Source organism: Humulus lupulus, chromosome 4 (genome assembly GCF_963169125.1).
Source record: "Humulus lupulus chromosome 4, drHumLupu1.1, whole genome shotgun sequence".
Taxonomy (NCBI): domain Eukaryota; kingdom Viridiplantae; phylum Streptophyta; class Magnoliopsida; order Rosales; family Cannabaceae; genus Humulus; species Humulus lupulus.
This window is the reverse complement of record NC_084796.1, coordinates 76,284,685-76,304,886: the sequence shown is the minus strand read 5'-3', so window position 1 is coordinate 76,304,886 and position 20,202 is coordinate 76,284,685. Positions and strand designations below refer to the sequence as shown.

At 34.7% G+C, this 20,202-nt stretch overlaps 2 protein-coding genes across 9 annotated transcripts; one reads left to right on the top strand and one right to left on the bottom strand.

The window, feature by feature from the left end:
* The first annotated feature begins 260 nt into the window (after window positions 1-260).
* LOC133829035 (acetyl-CoA acetyltransferase 1-like) lies at window positions 261-3,128 on the top strand. The gene is made up of 4 exons (XM_062259006.1): window positions 261-1,095; window positions 1,185-1,226; window positions 1,430-1,516; window positions 2,920-3,128. Exons 1-4 carry the CDS (start codon window positions 970-972, stop codon window positions 2,926-2,928), a joined length of 264 nt encoding a protein of 87 aa, XP_062114990.1. The 5' UTR covers window positions 261-969; the 3' UTR covers window positions 2,929-3,128.
* A 6,922-nt stretch (window positions 3,129-10,050) lies between these two features.
* Window positions 10,051-14,901, bottom strand: LOC133830573 (uncharacterized). Of its 8 annotated transcripts, XM_062260559.1 has the most exons (9): window positions 14,292-14,899; window positions 14,103-14,201; window positions 13,685-13,850; window positions 13,423-13,568; window positions 13,183-13,246; window positions 12,972-13,096; window positions 12,379-12,450; window positions 11,414-11,517; window positions 10,051-10,266 (listed from the first exon to the last, which is right to left on the bottom strand). In XM_062260559.1, exons 5-9 carry the CDS (start codon window positions 13,196-13,198, stop codon window positions 10,242-10,244), a joined length of 342 nt encoding a protein of 113 aa, XP_062116543.1. In that variant the 5' UTR covers window positions 13,199-13,246; window positions 13,423-13,568; window positions 13,685-13,850; window positions 14,103-14,201; window positions 14,292-14,899; the 3' UTR covers window positions 10,051-10,241. The 8 variants fall into 8 exon arrangements, 2 of the variants coding, with proteins under 2 accessions (XP_062116543.1, XP_062116542.1); XR_009892124.1 differs by having other exon boundaries at window positions 10,051-11,517; window positions 13,714-13,850; window positions 14,292-14,901; XR_009892126.1 differs by lacking the exon at window positions 12,379-12,450 and having other exon boundaries at window positions 14,292-14,892.
* Window positions 14,902-20,202: the final 5,301 nt, after the last annotated feature.

Below are 20,202 nucleotides of genomic sequence, written 5' to 3'. Positions count from 1 at the left end.
TATATATGTATATAAGAAACTAGTTTTATGGCTCTTCTGCAGATTTAAACTTTGTTTATTGTTTTATTGCGATAAGCTTTGGAGAGTTAATAGATAATGTGTGAAACTTGATGTATTGCTTGTACTCTTTTGAATCTTTTCTTGTTCTATATATTTTCTCTAGTTTTATTTGTTATTCTTTGGATTTAGCCGATACAAATGGTGAATCCTTGTGTTGTCCTTATTGACACTTTGCAAACAATAGCTTAAAAGTTCCTTTTTCTCTTTTGGATAATTATCTATCAGCACTGGTAGATAATTTTGGGTTATGATGAATCTACACTACATATATATAATATGGCCAAATGTGTTAAGTACTTCTGTTATGAATACTAAAAAGGATGCTACGTACTTTTGCTACCATTTTTTAAAAATTTGTTGAAAGTCGTGATTGAGATCTTAATTTTGGTCTGGTTTTTGGTTGGTTCTCAGTTTGTAAAAAATAATTTTGCCTCTAAATTAGGAATCATTGGCAACATATTAATACCTTCAAGTTCATGATAATTTTGCCTTTTTCAAGTTATGTAATGGATCTTCATCTTCATCATTGATAAGTTACTATATTTTTCTTTACTGACAAATTAATATGATGATTTTTGCTAGAATAATCAGATACCCTGAGATGTGGATATCTTGTGAAATGAGATTGATAGTATCTAGGACGCTGAGAAGCATCTGCTCAAGCTTTTATTAACTTTTTATGTACTAAGGAAGGGCTATGTTAAATCCTGAAATTGTATTTTGTTTAGCCATTCTGAAGTTGCATATTGTTCAAGTCTTTACATAACTATGTTTTAGATGGACGTCAATTGTGTACAAACTTATTTTTCTTGCGTTCATTAGTCTGAACTTGAAGTATTACAACATTCTAATTGATAGCACAGCTCCAAAACCTTTATTTATTGTCCCTATATTCTTTTCTCACTGAATATGGGAGCTTCAGCTCTAACTTGTGAGTTTACAACTGCTCCAGCCCTTGTGATACCAAAAGCTATTTCAAATGCTGATTTAGATGCTTCTCAGATTGATTACTATGAAATAAAGGAAGCGTTTTCTGTAAGATTTTAGTACTTGTAATCCCTATACTGTTCCTGATTTAGTAAGAATTTTTTTCATTCATTTATATTTATCCTTCTTCTCTCTAGGTTGTAGCTCTAGCCAATCAAAAGCTGCTTGGTCTTAATCCTGTGAGTTTGGAGAAAACTAGATGATTTCTTTCAAGTTGATTTACTCTTAAGTCTGAAATGTATGTTATTTTAAATGTGATCACTCTTCCATTTTCTGCAATTTGTATAGTCATTCATCTGTCCACAATGCATTTCAGCTTTGCTCCATTTTGTTACTATCCTTATCTACATTTTTTTACTCTTCCAATTTCCAAATATCTCAGGAAAGCCTTAACGTACATGGTGGGGCTGTATCATTGGGACACCCATTAGGATGCAGTGGAGCTCGTATCTTGGTCACATTGTTAGGGGTAATCTATAAGCTTCCCTTCTCTTGCAATGTATTCCTAGTTTGACATTCTAATATCATTTATATAGTTCTCTGGTTTTGTTTACATGTTTTTTTAATGATCTAAAGTCATAGTTTGTGGTCATATCTAAGCTTATGCTTTCTACACATACTCATGTGAAGTGATCTCGTGTTTGTCATTTATTCTTTTAAATTTCTGTTGAGAGTTTAGCTGTGGAATAAAAGAGACATTGGTAACTATGCTCTCTCTGATATATTTTACTTGCACTAATTTTATTCCAATGGGTAACTAGTTCATATACTGTAAACTTTAAGATAGAAAAGTTCAAAAATTTCTTTACTCTGTCATTATTTTGTGCTTGGCTAGTACTAGAGAAGGTGAGGCTTTTAACTATCCAAAAGTTGTAATAATAACTATTGTCCTTTCTCAATAAACAAACTGAAAAAAGTTGAATAAAACAAAAAAACATTTATACTCTACTGTCACATAAATGTACAAGTCTATTTCTGGATGATCAAACAGTATTAACTTAGATAATCTTTAAGTAAATGGCTAACTCATTAGAAGAGCAAACATTTCTCTCTACTAGCTGGACATGATACCTATGGGAACCAAGATATAGAAACATTTTAAAGTTAGATACTTATAGTCTAAAGAAGAAGAAACTAAAGAAAGCATTAATATTCATGCACAGAGTCATTTGTTACAGCTATACTTGAAAGATATCTTTGTGATATTACAGCTATATTTATAAAGTAGATTCATATTGTTTTATGCATAATTTTATGAAATATATGAATATTGCATCTGGTCTTGGATTTCTTTTTCTTCTGTTGTTATATGAATATGCCTGTTGTTATAGCCAACCATGGGTAATGTTTCATGAGCAATTTTTTCTTCAAATAATGCCTGTGTCATGTTGTTTATGGTATATCTTAGTTTCTTGTTAATTATTTAATTATTTAGGTTTCTTCCTCCAGTAATGGATGTGAGATTCTAACTAGTCTAGTATTGGTTATCTGAAAATCTCATCTTCTCAAGCTTCAGATTTTTTTTAATTCATTTTGGTATCTTAGTAGTGATCACTGCAAGCATAACAGTTGTTATAGGTCCTTTCTTTCATTCTCTCTCTCTCTCTGACCATTTCTAAATGTTGATGTTTGTTTGTGTTGCTCTTATAGATATATTTGTTATCTTGATACATTTCACAAGCTTTGTTTTAAGTTGCATGTTTTGTTGCTTCAGTCATTGTTTTGTATGGTAGTACATCTTGCTATACCTTGCTGTTTTGTCAAGTTTTGGAGTTATTATAAATTTAATTTAAACTTTATATGCTTGCAGGTGGAAACTAGCTTAAGTCTTATGTTCTTAATAATAAAAGGACTTTTTTTTACAATGTGCAGGTATATTGAGATGATTTCTTTGGAGCAATTCTTGACAACATTTGTAGTTGAGGCCTTTAGAATGGAAGAATGTATTTCACTAATTTTTGTATACATTTCTTGGTTTGTATTTAGTGATAAAGGAATCTGAATTGGGCATAAATTATGTTGTAATATGATTTCTTAAGCCTAGACTAGTAGACTAAATATTATAATTACATTTGAGTAATTAATAAAAATCTATTTATGTTACCTTATTTGGCTTCAACTTTCATATTTGTTTTCCTAGTTTTGTGTAAGTAAAAAAATATTATGTTTCTCTAAGCTAATATAACACATGTGTTATACTAAAGTGTAGTATAACACAAAAAATGTGTTATACTAAAGTGTAGTATAACACAAAAAAAGTGTTATATAATTGACTATAAATAACATAATTCAACACTTATCTATATATTAAAATAACACAGAAATTGTGTTATCGTTGACAGTACAATAACACATCTGTATAACACTGATAAAGTGTTATGTAAAGTACTCTGACCTACGATAACATAGTCGGTCTTAACACATCAGAAAGTGTTATCGTATGTTTTGATAACACATTTTCAGTGTTATTAAAAGCATTTTTTCTTGTAGTGGGAGAAAGGCACTTGCACCGTGAATGTCACAAAGATGGCACATATAAAAAAAAAAAAAAGTCTACAAGAATGCCTGAAGGCCTCCTTATAGACTGGGGGGCAAGTGTGAATGCCAAAAATCCGCCAAGGAAAAAGGTTCGGTCCCTTATTGAAATAAATGGCAAAGGCTCACTTAGTCATCCCATCGGGGTCGTACCTATGGGTCTCACAAGACCATAATCTAAGAAACACTCCCATGTAGTGAGGCCCTCGAGGGTGATGTCGCGAGGGCTCAGTCGTGTCGCGAGGCCATGTCGTGAGGGCCTGATCCGTATGCCCATCTCGCGAGGTGCCTACCTCACACATCCATCTCGCGAGGCGTCCCGTGCCTCTCGCATGTCTTGCAAGGCCATGTCGCGAGGGCCTCAAGGGCCTGATCCGTATGCCCATCTCGTGAGGTGCCTACCTCTTGCATCCATCTCACGAGGCGCCCCCTGCCTCGTACATACATCTCGCGAACCGCCTGCCTCGTGTGTGTCTTACGATGCCACGTCGCGAGGGCCTCATCTGCCTGATCCGTATGCCCATCTCACGAGGTGCCCCTACCTAATGCACTACGACCATGCCGCTTGCTAGGCATCCACGCTTGGTGCCACCGAGGGACAGTGGGCCTCACGCCTAGATCTTCGAGGAGCTACGGGACTCATGTAGAGCAAAGAAGACACAATTATGAACGAGACTCTGGCTATGCAAGGTCCGACACCCCTCTATGCATCAAGGAGACCCAAGCTACCCTGCTGAAGAATCCATAAGTCATTCAACACTTAGCCAAAGATAATGAAACTTGGAGCAATGGTGTATCTTGGACATGTAAGAACAACCATCAGGTATAGGGTGCACGTACGAGCACGGGATGTACGACCATGTGGATGACAGAGTCGTGACTCTGACATCTGTATCATACATGTAGGGGTGGTAAGAATTAGTACAAAGAGTGGAGGTACTACTTGCACGCATTTAACCATAAACAAGGGCCGACATCACAGCCTTCTGCACCACTACGTCTGGTGCCACTGCCCTAACAATGTACTTATATATAATTTTGTCCTTCGGGACTACAATGTATCAGGAGCCATTAGAGCTCCACTATAAATAGACCTTCACCCCTCCAGCAAAGGTGTCAAAAAATGGGACATTGTAACCAAAGACTATTGCGTAACACAAATATTCTCCCCATGTTCACTCTGCAACTTGATTCTAAATCCATATCGCCATCTAAGATCTTCTGCGCTTCTTTACCACTCTCTGTTTACTCTTAAGATCATAAGTTTTCCAATCTAACTTGGTTGACGAATTCTCACCGTCAACAATCGTAGACTATAGTTATATTTAAACCTACTTGTAAATAGTAGCAAGAGGACCTAGGTGGTTTATCATATACTATATTTGTGTCTAAGCCTACATCTAAATAGTAGAAAGAGGACCTAGATGGTTTCTAATACATACTACGGTAATGAGTTAATGGCCATTAATTTGTAGCCATATGTTTTATGATTTACGTTTTTATGTCATATGTTTTATGAATTATGTTTTGAGGTTTTATGATTTATGATATGTTTTTGTAGTTTTTCCTTACTGTGCATTAGGCTCATTCCTTTTTATTTTAGATGGTGCAAGAAAATGAGCATGGAAGGCAGGGCAGATTCATGGCAGCTTTGGCATGTGTATTAGGCGATAACTGAATGAATGGACTGATGGGAAAGATAGAGGATGACGTTTATATTTTGAGTCTTTTTAATTACACATTATGATTTTCCGCATTTAGTATTTGAACGATTAATAATAAAAGTTTAAGTTTTATTTATGATTTTATGTAATAACAATGGGATCCCGTATTTTAGATTTTTATAATAAAATTCTATTCTTTTATGCATGTAATCGAAAATAGTAATTATGCTTAGTAGTTTTTAATGGTCCAAGGTCTATAAGTTAGTCGGGTCATTACAGTTAGTATTAGAGCCACGGTTCATATGCATGAAAACTCCTTGATACACACGCAAAATCTCTTAATCTAATCGCCAATGGAAGTGTTTTACGTTATGAATATTATGTTTATGTTAATATTTAACGTTTTAGACATTATGTTTTCAGTCAAAATGAATGGATCTTTGACCTATCATGATATCCGAGCCATTAAGGCATTGAAAAGGGTTAGAGAGCCAAAGTATACAATAGGAGTGCCAGAAAGAATCACTCAGAGATTGATGATATTTCACAAAGAGATAGTTCACCTTCAAATCGTTAGGAAAATTATGATGAGAGCCATGGAACAATATGTCCTAGTAATTAGGCTTTTTAAGGATTTTCCTTCTGTAGTTTCAAAATTGGAAAAATTATGGGAGACTATGGATGATAAAAATGATTTACCGATAGCTATAAGATATTATTTTCGTATACTTAGGTTTACCTATATGTTTGAGTTTCAATTCACTAATGAACAAAAGCATAATATCCTAATGAATATTCCCCGAGGTAGTTTCGAGGCTCATGATAATGATGATTATGAGGAAATAACTGATGGTATGTTAGATGAAGGGTCATATGTAGAAGATCTTGATTTTTAGAAATTATACCCTAGATATTATTAGTATAGTTTCTTTATTTACTTTTAATTTATGATTGTAATAAGTGAAAATCTTTTTCCAAATGAATAAAGCTGTTATTTTAATGGCATGTATGAGTTTGATTTTTTTTTTTTTACAATCATAATAAATTTAGAATAAATTCAATAAATAATGACCGAATTCAGTGAGGGTGGAGACAGACCAATGGGTCGGGTTCTGTATTTAGAGTTTAGGGGGCCATAGTCCTCAATATGGTTAACTTTGGAACTTTGGCGAGTTTCGAGCCTGAGAATTAAGTCATATATGGTGGTTAGAAACAGACTTAGAAAATAATAAAGATAGCTTAATAGTCTAAGTATAGAAACACACCCTAATATATAAAGATGACTTACATAATTTTTTCATAAGAAATCATAACTGATAGGTCCGAGTTATGTTTTCTTAAACTAAGTTTTGCCTTAAAAGCTATTAGGGTAATTTCTAATGTGTTTTCTCGACTGTTAGAACTTTGCTGAAGATGTCGCTCCAAAGGTCTGCACACATGAACGGCAATGCCCCCAGCACCACCAACGAGACTCACGAGGCCCTTCCAGTCCGAAGAAGGGGAACACGTGCTACTGCTAATAGGAATGCACCACCATTAGTTGACAACACCGCTGAGATTATTCGGTTACGGCAACAAGTGAAAGAACTGCTGCAGCAACAACGAAAACAGCCTCAGCTACAACCTCAGTCACAGACTCAGCCACAACCTCAGCCAACATCTCAAGCACCCCAGCATGGGCAGAATGTAAAATATCCATATGGGGGATGGCCGATGGCGAACTACGTGCCTTATCCAACTCAGTACATAGAGCCAGTCTACGAGCGTTTCCATAAGCAACACGCTCCAAATTTTGAAGGGGCAGCCAACACACTTAAGGCTGAAGAATGGCATAGGAATGTTGAGCCTATTCTAGCACACATGAACCTCGGCAACGCGGATCACATATTTTGCATTTCCTCGCTATTGAAAAAGGATGCTAGAATCTGGTGGGATTTGGTACAACACACTCATGATATCACCACCGTGACTTAGGCCAGATTTGTGGAGCTGTTTCACAAAAAGTACTACAACTCGGCAGTCATCGCTACGAGGGTGGAAGAGTTTTCCAGTCTGAAGCAGAGCAATTTGACGGTAGTCAAGTATGCTTGACAATTTGATCGTCTAGTCAAGTTTGCACCAGAGTTAGTCCCAACCGACTACTTGAGGATTACCAAGTTCACCAGGGGACTCAGACCCAAGATTGAGTTAGGATTCAAGCTTGCAAACCCTAGAACCACTTCTTACGCCGATGTTCTGGAAACACCTATAGAGGTTGAAAGGCTCCAAGAAAATGTTAATAAGGAGGAGGCCAGCAAGTCTGAACCCAAGCAGCAGAATCAAACTCAGAATGGTCGAAACCACAACAACAACCAGCATAATAATAATGGGCAGAAAAAAAAGCATCTTGATAATAAGAAAGTCGACACTAAAAAAAAGAGCACCCTCAGTGCTCCAAGTGCCAAAAAAGGCATCCTGGGGAGTGTCGTGCAAACGCCAAGGGTTGTTTCAATTGTGTCCATAAAGGTCATCGAAAAAGAGATTGTCCACAACTTAAACCAGAAGAAAAGAAGGACAACAAGATGGTTCCAGTCGGAGTCTTCGCCTTGACCCAGGGAGAAGCCAAAGCTAGTAACAAGGTAGTCACAAGTCAGCTTCCTTCCTCGATAATATATGTTCAGTATTGTTTGATTCGGGAGCAACACACACGTATATCTCGTTAGGAATGATAGCGAAATTAGACAAACCTTGTGAGAGATTTAGAACTAGGTTTGTTACGAAATTTCTTCCGGGCGAAGTAGTTCTATCATCACGAATAGTACGAGGTGTGCATAACAAAAATCGAGGGCACGAAGCTAGAAGGAGACCTGGTAGAGCTAGAGATCAAGGACTTTGACGTAATACTGGGCATGGACTGGCTAGCGAGACATGGCGCGACCATAGACTGTAGACGTAAGCAAGTGACGTTCGAAAATCCTGAGGGTCAGAAACTATGTTTTATAGGAAAGGTTTCAGGACTACGGACACTGCTTATCTTATCTCTCAAAGCTCAGAGGATGATACAGAAAGGATGTCACGCATTCTTAGCAAGCGTCAAGGATGTGGCACAGGAAACACCATTAAAGGTTGGAGACATCTGCATTATAAAGGACTTTCCAGAGATATTTCCTAACGACTTACCAGGGCTACCCCCTACTCGAGAAATTGACTTCACAATCAAACTACCCCCTACAGCATGGCACCTACCGAACTCAAGGAGTTGAAAACGCAGTTGCAAGAGCTCTAAGACTTAGGATTCATCAGACCGAGCCATTCTCCATGGGGAGCATTGGTTCTATTTGTGAAGAAGAATGATGGAAACATGCGGATGTGTATTGATTACCACAAGCTGAACAAGGTGACAATTAAGAACAAATACCGCTACCCCAGATCGACGACTTGTTTGATCAACTCTGAGGAATGACTGTATTTTCAAAGATTGATCTACGGTCCGGTTATCACCAGCTCAAGGTAAGGGAAGAGGGTATACCAAAAACAGCTTTTAGGACTCGATACGAACATTGTGAGTTCCCAGTCATGTCTTTTGGTCTTACCAATGCTCCAGCCGTATTTATGGACTTAATGAATCTGTTCTTCAAGGATTACTTGGATATATTTATCGTAGTGTTCATTGACGATATTTTGGGGTACTCCAAGGATGAAGGCGAGCACGAGGAACATTTAAGATTTGTCATGCTGCGACTAAAGGAGCATCAACTTTATGCCAAGTTCAAGAAATGCGAATTTTGGCTATCACAAGTAGCACTCCTCGGCCACATAGTATCCAAGGATGGAGTTGCAGTAGACCAAACTAAAGTAGAGGATGTGAAGGATTGTCCAAGACCTAAGAATGCATCAGAGGTTAGAAGTTTTCTCGAGATAGCAAGCTATTACCGGAGATTTGTAGAAGGCTTTTCTAAGATAGCCACCCGCTACCAACCTGACCCGGAAACAACAAAAGTTCAACTGGACGGATAAATGTCAAGAAAGCTTCCAGTTGCTCAAAGATAAATTGTGCACAACACCAGTATTTAGCGTACCGACACCCAACGAAAAGTTTGTAGTATATTGTGATGCGTCCAAGCAAGGTTTAGGATGTGTGCTGATGCAAAATGACAAGGTGGTAGCCTACACCTCAAGTTAGCTGAAGGAACACACGCAATGCTATCCAACACACGATATGAAGTTGGCAGCAGTGGTCTTCGCATTGAAAATATGGTGCCACTATCGTTATGGTGAATGGTGTGAGATTTATACGAACCACACACTACTACAAAAATTGTCTTTCACAACGTTTTTAACTGTCACTATTGAGCAAAGACGACACTCGAGTAACTGTCGTATTTTCCTATGTCGGCGTAGGGGTAGCTACGCCGACAGTTAATAAGTGTTGTCATTGCTGGCAACGCCAACAGTTAATACATGTCGCCGTTGCTGGCAGCGCCGATAGTTAATACATGTCACCGTTGCTGGCAACGCCGACTGTTAATAAATGTCATCGTTACTGGCAATACTGACAGTTAATAAATGTCGCCGTTACTGGTAACGTCAACAATTAATAAGTGTCGTCGTAACATTAAATTTATATAGATAAATAATAATTTTTCGATAGATATTTTTTAAAATTTTTAATTATATTTTTAACAATTGAAATTTGATATAAATTTAAATAAAAAAATTACTCATATAATTAATTATTATTACCATAACTTGTAAAAAAAAGTTAAATTTATTATAATAAAAATTCATATACATACAACATTTATTCATACAATTGAAATGTAAATAATAAATCAAATCCCCATGAGACTAAATAATTCTCAATAAAAATTCATTATAATATTATAAATCCATAAACTTCAAAATATTTAATACAACAAATCTCAACAAGACAACATAATTCTCTTCTCCAAATCACTACAAACTCAATCATGTTTCTTTTCTCAATATTCTTCCTAATAAATCTAGGCATCCACCTTAAAAGTCATTCCTATGATATTCCCTGCATTAATGAATTAAAGACTTCAAATTATAATTAAATAGTATATCTTACCATAATATATTAACAAATGAAAGAGAGAACCAATAATATTTGCATAGTAAAAATTATGAAATAGAAGAATAAACTTCATTCATGATAAATCCCAAGAAAATTATAAAAGAAGATTTCACAGGAAATTTGTTTGAAGAGGAGAAAAAATATGATGGAAATGTCGACAAAAACCTTGATTTTGACTTATTATTTGCATATAGGGTCTCTAGGGGGTGAAATGTTAGTAACTGCCAAAAATAGAGTTCAAGTATGGCAAATCTTAGTTGTGTATGCAATCTGAAGATAATAAAAAAAAATATATAAAATACAGATGACCAACATTCAGGATATCAATACTGTAATTTGTGGAATGAAAAAAAAAAGAGGGGAGGGGAAGAGACTTGCCCACTTGAGAGTCTAAAATATACAACCAAGATTGTGATATACATTAAGTAAAATTTGAATTTGGAAACAATATCCAATTCCAATATATGCTATCACTTGATGATAAGCTATCCCCTAGCAGCAAACAGGAAAACAAAACAGAGCAAGAAACACAGCCACAAAACCACTGATTTGGCAGATTTGTAGAGAGTTTTATATTGTAACAGTTTGTTATATACATGAACAATTACTAATGTTAGACAATATATCATCAATACCAATCTCAATAGCAATTTGACACAGACATGGAAATTCAAACCAGTGGTTAACTAACGTTTCGTGATGCATGAATTCCACAGCACAAAGGATGTGACTACACATATCTCTCCAAGAAACCCAAAGTTGGTGCTCATATAATATATATGAAAAAAATCCATTATTAAACAAATTTTTTTTGAGAAGAGACAAATGTCACATGTCCATTAGTGACCTCCGAAATTTATTGAGCCCTATAACTTCCTAGAACACCTATAGCTTCATTCTACTAATTTTGATTTGTTAGAATTCATTATTTATAGTGGTCTATTTTCTAGAACCAGAAACTTATGACTTACAAGTCCATCCCAGTAAATCAAACCGCACATGAGAAACTTCTAGGTTGATATATACATAACATGGAACTAATACTGATAATCATTTTCATGCTTCAAATTTGAGTCCTAATACAACAAACCTCAAGAAATTCCTTTCCAAGTTCAAGAGTAAGCACAGCAACCGACTCTGCGTGCCTCTTGGCAACTGAAAGTTTCTCTTGACAATCACGAACTCCATATTTATCTTGACAAGAAGCAAAATGGTATAATGTCAGCATTTCATATAGAATATTTATCACTTAAAACATATTTTTTTCAATAATATTATCCGATGGTTCCTGTGATATATTACATTTTAAAGAAAATTATATGCTTTGATTGGTAAGTAAAATTAAGGCTAGCTTCTTCTATAGACATACTGAATAATAAGACATCACGAGAAGATATAAGAATAAGCCAAATGAAAAAACCCAGTTTCAAATAAAGTGAATTTACTAAGCCCTTTGTTTTTGTGTTTCTTATTAGTTAGCACTTAAAATATGAAATCACAAAAGTATCAAAGCTTCTTTTAGATAAGAATAGGTCCCCAAGTAAATACCAAAATAGCAAGAACTAAAAAGAAACATTGCCCTTCAAAATAAATAAATAAGCAAGCAACAATATGATTAGTTTCCCTTAATTCTCAAGCAGACCTCACATGCTCACACCAACTATGCATGAAGCATAACTTTTTTCATAAAACAGTTTGATTAAGATCCTATACAAAAAATTCATGATCAAAATTACAAAAATAATATTAATATAAGCAGAACTTGTATATTTTAAAGAAAAACTAGGCACACCGCCTAACCTACACCATTTGGGGACAGCAAAACTATAGCAATTGCAAAATAGGTGTCCTGGAGAGGCTTGAACCTCAAACTTTGTGAGACCAAACTATGTAATTTGAGCTACCCTCTTGGAGGCAAAACTTGTATTTATAAATAAGGAATACAATAAAATAACATATAGACAATAAACTAGCGCACATACAAAAAATTCAAACAGATTCTCAATACTTTAGGGAAAGGAAAAAAAGTCAAGGTGCATCAAAATGACTACTCACAATCTTCATAATGCATTGTTGCTTGAAGAGAAGATTTTCATTTATCTTGAAATTGACCTCCAATTCTCTAATCTAAAAACATATTAAACTCATAAATATCATATCAAGCTAATCAGAAGTAGAAACATAGCAAAAAGAAACCATGTATGCAGTTATATTTACACAAAAACATTAATCTCAAGATGACAGTTTACAACTGCTGTCTACCAACTCAAGAAGACTGAACTGTGTAATCAAATTCAGAGTGAACCAGCGAGTACTAGGCAACTTTGAAATTAAGCCAGGCCAGATTTTGTTAAGAAGACCATGTTAGTTTAAAGTTGGAAAAATCTAACAGCGATGAGGGATCAAAAAACACAATAGACAGATAAAAGAGTTTTAGTTAAAAAAAAGGTGACTTAGTCTGGTATCTATACAGCTATATATAATAAAGGCCATTTACAGTGGAATGGAAAACAACTTATTTGAATGAAGGCATTAAAAAAAAAAAGAAAAAAAACATATTTTCAAGAAAGAGAGAACTTTTCCACAAATCTTATGAAAATAAGATACGCGAAACATAACAATGAAAGTTATCCTGAAGGCAACTGCACCTTAAATTTCATCACACATTTGAAGTGATTCTCATTATATTTTGCAAACTGGTAAATTAGTCCGGCCATACGAGTATCCAAGTCGTCTTCCTTCTCCAGTGATTTTAATTTCTGTTTCTTTTGATCTAGAACAGCAGAACATGTTTAGTTTCTTTAAAATATCATGAAGTCTAAAATATGGCAAAGGGCTAAACAGTTTCTTTCTGCTAACCAATACAGTTTTGCATTTCATGCCGCTTCCTTGATTCATGTTGTGCAATGTTTATGATCTCCTCCTACAAGGTATATTCAGAATTTAATTTCCACTCCGATGTGGTGGATAGTATGTCTAATGTGTCAATAAATAAAACAACTACCAAAGGCTTATGAGCATAGAAGAATAAGCTCAAATAGAACCATTAAGGTAAAAAAATGTAATTAAATATAAGATTAAAGTATTTTTCAGGCATACCCGTTCTTTTTCATGTCTAGCAGCTTCATCATCTATGCGCCTTTACTTAGACTGAAATGATCGAACACTTCCTTCTAAGGATGTCATATCTTCTTCTAGCTCCATTATCTTGGCATTGAGACTCTCTATTTCCTTAACATCTAAACCTGCAACATAGAAGATAAACAATTATAAGAATTAGTACCTCCATAAAAATGACAGTTAATAAAAATTGTAATCATTGGGATCACACCAATACAAAAAAGGATATGTTGAATCATACTAAATAAAAAAAAGTCCTGATGGAACCACCGTATCTACAGTTGCAGAAACATGACCCCCATATCTAGATCTAGACCACCGGTAGTGATTCTCTGGAGTCCAGCAATCAAAAATTCCAAGCTTTGAGACCTCATCAGCCTTGAGATCAGTTTCCTTGACCCAATATACTGAGAAAAGTAGAGCCAATAAACAAAAGACAGGAAAAAGAAAAAGCCTAAGCTAATTGTAACACTAGGGGTGGAGATATCAGTATTTCACAAGAAACGTCACCATTTTCAAATGCGAAATGCCAACTTCATTTCTTTGATCCCAATAGACTACTCAAAAATTATAAACAAGACTGTGCAGTCCTATTATCTTTGTTTTAAACTATTCATGAAATATCTAGCAGAATCAAGGCCAAAGCATAAGAATCATACTAATTTATCCAATCGACATTGGGAAGTCAAAACCTCCCTGACAGCAAAAGGAGCATCAAATACTTGGTCTAATCGTGAACATATCCCAAGTTCACGCATCTGCTATGTACCAAATGTTGAAAATTAATAAATGAATACAGAAAAAAAAAACTCAGAAATACTTAGAGCTTCAAGACTAAGGAGAAATACCTGCTCAGAAATCTGATACCTCCAAAACTAGAACTAGTTGACCCAACATAGATTTTCAACTCTCTCAGTCAAACATGATAATATATAACCCCAAATTGAGAACCACGAAAGAACAGATATACCTAGTTTGAGTTGGATTGCAGAGGAGAGGAGAGGCGTAGGGAGAAAGATTGCAGAGGAGGCTGGCTCGGCGTAGGGAGAGGGAGAGGGATATTGCAGAGGATAGGAGAGGCGTAGGGAGAGAGAACAACTCCTTATATAACTGATGTTTGGGTTTGGGTCTCTCCGTTGGGATTTCTGCATTTGGGGTTTGGGTGTTTCCGAGTATGGGTCTCTCCATTGGGGTTTCTGTGTTTGGGGTTTGGGGTTTCCGAGTATGGGTTTGAAAGTGAAGGGAGAGAGAGAGAGTATGGGCTTTCTGTGTGAGACAGAGAGGAAGAATAAGAAGAAGATAGAGTGGGAAATGAAATTTTTTGGGTGGTTTTTTATTTGGTTTCGCGTGAAACGAGAGGGAGTGTCTGAAATAATTTCTATAAATATATATATTGGGTATTGCTTAGGTGGAGACGGTAAAATCGTGTGTACCGGATGAGAGAACTTTTTTTTTTTTTTTTTCACGATGAAATGAACGGCTTTATATTTATTAAGCTATATATATCAACTTCAATCAATCAATATCTCTACTATGTAACATTGTTACATAATTTTAACTACAATCAATCAATATCTCTTATATATAATATAATCTTTTTTTATTACAATTAAATTATATTTTAATTAATTTAGTCAAAATTTTAACTAATTAAAATTTAGATATTAGTTAAAAAAAACTAAATTTTTCACACGCACCCACCTAGTATTAAAATTATAGGAATATGAGCCTTCTTAAGTTTAGGATATTAGGTTAGTTTGTTTGTCAATAGGAAATTTGGGTATTTATGCATATTGTAGGTGCATATATCAAAAAAACATCATTCTTTAACATCATTCCAAAATAATGTTAGTATTTGTTTGATTTCCAAAAATACCCTTATCATTTTTTTTAGCCTCCATTCATCTTCTCTCTCGGGTCACCTTTATTTTTTGGACATTATCCATCCATCCATCCATCCCTTATCAATTAAGATACTAATTTATGCATTTCGAATAGATCTTAGCATAATTTTTTGGTTTTTTTTGCAATTTTTTTCACAATTTTTTAGATTTGAAACGTAAAAAGTTGCAGAAAACTCGATGTACCTCGATAGAACTCGATGTATCTCGATGCCCAGCTCGATAGGTCCTTAAAAATCATGATTTTCAAGAAAAAAAACCATCTGCCTCGATAGGACTCGACAGAACTCGATAGGTCTCGATGTAAATCAATGCAATTGATAGAAATTACATAACTTTTCACTCGGGTGTCCGTTTGAGGAGATTTTTTTTTTGAATTTGGGTATTTTCTTGAGATCTACACGTTTGGAATATGTAAAGACACGTTTGGGAAGTTAAAAGTTTGAAAACATACCCAACTTTGAAAATATAATGGTATTATTTTTTAACTTTGGTGTGTTTTCAAGCTTTCAACTTCCCAAATGCATGTGTAAACATATTAGACATGTAGATCTAAAAAATATACCCAAATTCAAAAAAAAAAATCACCTCAAATGGACACCCTAGTGAAAAATTATGCACTTTCTATTAATTGTATCGAGGTATGTCGAGACTTATCGATGTAGTATCGAGGCATATGGTTTTTTTTTCATGAAAATCATGATTTCTAAGATATACCTCGATAGAACTCGATGTACCTCGATGCCCAGCTCGATAGGTCCTTAAAAATCATGATTTTCAAAAAAATAACCATCTGCCTCGATAAGTCTCGATAGAACTCGATATGTCTCAATGCAAATCAATGCAATTGATAGAAATTACATAACTTTTCACTCGGGTGTCTGTTTGAGGAGATTTTTTTTTTTTGAATTTGGGTATTTTCTTGAGATCTACACGTTTGGGATATGTAAAGACACATTTGGGAAGTTAAAAGTTTGAAAACATACCCAACTTTGAAAATATAATGGTATTATTTTTTAACCTTGGTGTGTTTTCAAGCTTTCAACTTTCCAAATGCACGTGTAAACATATTAGACGTGTAGATCTCAAAAATATACCCAAATTCAAAAAAAAAATCACCTCAAACGGACACCCTAGTGAAAAATTATGCACTTTCTATTAATTGTATCGAGGTATGTCGAGGCTTATCAATGTAGTATCGAGGCATATGGTTTTTTTTTCATGAAAATCATGATTTCTAAGATATACCTCGATAGAACTCGATGTACCTCGATTCCCAGCTCGATAGGTCCTTAAAAATCATGATTTTCAAGAAAATAACCATCTGCCTCGATAGGACTCGGTAGAACTCGATAGGTCTCGATGCAAATCAATGCAATTGATAGAAATTACATAACTTTTCACCCGGGTGTCCGTTTGAGGTGATTTTTTTTTTTAATTTGGGTATTTTTTGAGATCTACATGTCTAATATGTTTACACATGCATTTGGGAAGTTGAAAGCTTGAAAACACACCAAATTTAAAAAACAATACCATTATATTTTCAAAGTTGGGTATGTTTTCAAACTTTTAACTTCCCAAATGTGTCTTTACATATCCCAAACGTGTAGATCTCAAGAAAATACCCAAATTCAAAAAAAATCACCTCAAACGGACACCCGAGTGAAAAGTTATGCAATTTCTATCAATTGCATTGATTTGCATCGAGACCTATCGAGTTCTATCGAGGCAGATGGTTTTTTTCTTGAAAATCATGATTTTGCAGGACCTATCGAGCTAGGCATTGAGGTACATTGAGTTCTATCGAGGTACATCGAGTTCTATCGAGGTATATCTTAGAAATCATGATTTTCATGAAAAAAAAATCATATGTCTCGATACTACATCGATAAGCCTCGACATACCTCGATACAATTAATAGAAAGTGCATAATTTTTCACTAGGGTGTCCGTTTGAGATGATTTTTTTTTTGAATTTGGGTATATTTTTTAGATCTACACGTCTAATATGTTTACACATGCATTTGGGAAGTTGAAAGCTTGAAAACACACCAAAGTTAAAAAACTATACCATTATATTTTCAAAGTTGGGTATGTTTTCAAACTTTTAACTTCCCAAATGTGTCTTTACATATCCCAAACGTGTAGATCTCAAGAAAATACCCAAATTCAAAAAATAAATCACTTCAAACGGACACCCGAGTGAAAAGTTATGTAATTTCTATCAATTGCATTGATTTGCATCGAGACCTATCGAGTTCTATCGAGTCCTATCGAGGCAGATGGTTATTTTCTTAAAAATCATGATTTTTAAGGACCTATCGAGCTGGGTATCGAGGTACATCGAGTTCTATCGAGGTATATCTTAGAAATCATGATTTTCATGAAAAAAAAAACCATATGCCTCGATACTACATCGATAAGCCTCGACATACCTCGATACAATTAATAGAAAGTGCATAATTTTTCACTAGGGTGTCCGTTTGAGATGATTTTTTTTTTGAATTTGGGTATATTTTTTAGATCTACACGTCTAATATGTTTACACATGCATTTGGGAAGTTGAAAGCTTGAAAACACACCAAAGTTAAAAAACAATACCATTATATTTTCAAAGTTGGGTAAGTTTTCAAAATTTTAACTTCCCAAATGTGTCTTTACATATCCCAAACGTGTAGATCTCAAGAAAATACCCAAATTAAAAAAAAAATCACCTCAAACGGACACCCGAGTGAAAAGTTATGCAATTTCTATCAATTGCATTGATTTGCATCGAGACCTATTGAGTTCTGTCGAGTCCTATCGAGGCAGGTGGTTTTTTTCTTGAAAATCATGATTTTTAAGGACCTATCGAGTTGGGCATCGAGGTACATCAAGTTCTATCGAGGTACATCGAGTTTTCTGCAACTTTTTACGTTTCAAATCTAAAAAATTGTGAAAAAAATTTCAAAAAAAACCAAAAAATTATGCTAAGATCTATTCGAAATGCATAAATTAGTATCTTAATTGATAAGGGATGGATGGATGGTGTCCAAAAAATAAAGGTGACCCGAGAGAGAAGACGGATGGAGGCTAAAAAAAATGATAAGGGTATTTTTGGAAACCAAACAAATACTAGCATTATTTTGGAATGATATTTTTTTGATATATGCACCTACAATATGCATAAATATCCAAATTTCCCATTGACAAACAAACTAACCTAATATCCTAAACTTAAGAAGGCTCATATTCCTATAATTTTAATACTAGGTGGGCACATGTGAAAATTTTAGTTTTTTTTAACTAATATCTAAATTTTAATTAGTTAAAATTTTGACTAAATTAATTAAAATATCATTTAATTGTAATAAAAAAGGGTTATATTATATATAAGAGATATTGATTGATTGTAGTTGAAGTTGTGTAGCTATGTTATATATAAGAGAGATTGATTGATTGAAGTTGACATATATATATATAGCTTAATGAATATCAAAGCCGTTCATTTGATCTAATGGTGAAGAAAAAAAAAGTCTCCACCGGTGCAGACGTTTTTACCGTCTCCACCTGAGAAATACCCTATATATATTTACATAGTTTAGTATTAATAAAATCATTTCTTTAACTAATACAAATTTTATAAATATGTTAAAGAATAATATAGTTACTTTTATAAATATGTTATAATAAATTTAAATTTTTATATAAAAATTATTATAAATATAAAAGTTAATAATATGAAAAATTTAGAAACAAAAAAAATATAGTTTTAAAAGATTTTAATAAATACATAACTTTTATAAATATATATTTACATAATTTAGTTTATTTTTAAAATTATACTATTCATTAATTATAATTTTAGATTTTTTATTTGAATTTTGACTACATTTTATGAGTGTCGGCATTGGACTTTTATTAACTGTCAGCGTTGGGGTCAATAGCAACACCTTTTAACTTTGGCATTGGTCTCGAATTAACTGTTGGCGTTGGGGTCAATAGCGATACATTTTAACTATCTGCAGTGGTCTCGAATTAAATGTTGGCATTAGGGTCAATAGCGACACATTTTAACTGTTGGCATTGGTTTCGAATTAACTGTCGGCGTTGGGGTCAATAGGGACAGTCAAAAGCAACGGTGATAGTTATTAGCTGTCGGCATTGGTCTCTATGCCTACAGTTTTTAACTGTTGGCGTAGAGTCCTGCGAAGCAATTATGACAGTCAACAGAGTTGACTGTCGTGGTTGGGTGTTGGGAAAGCCTAATTTTGTAGTAGTGACAAGAGCTTAAAATATTTTTTCATGCAAAAGGAGCTCAACATGAGGCAGCGCAGGTGGTTAGAACTTGTAAAGGACTATAACTGTGAAATCCTATACCACCCAGGAAAGGCAAATGTAGTTGCAGATGCATTAAGCTAGAAGAGTTACGGAAATTTGACAGCATTATCTGGAATTGAAAAGCCGCTACAACAAGAGTTGATTAATGTTGGGATAGAAATAATCAGTGTTCAACTGGCTAACTTGTCCATCCAGTCGAGTTTACTAGATGATATACGGATTGGGCAAGGGCATGACGACATGTTAGTATCACATATGGCTGCAGTCAAAGAAGGCAAGACTACAAATTTCTCTATATCAAGACAGGGGTTCTTGAGATATAAAGACCAGGTGTGCGTGCAGAATAACCATGAGATTAAGATGAATATTTAGAATAGGCACACACTACCCCATACTCAGTTCACCCATGGTCTACCAAAATGACTCGCGACCTTAAAGCACTATATTGGTGGCCAGGAATGAAGAAAGATGTAGCAGAATATGTGTCCAAATGTCTTATATGCCAGCAAGTAAAGGCGGAACATCAGCGAACCGCAAGC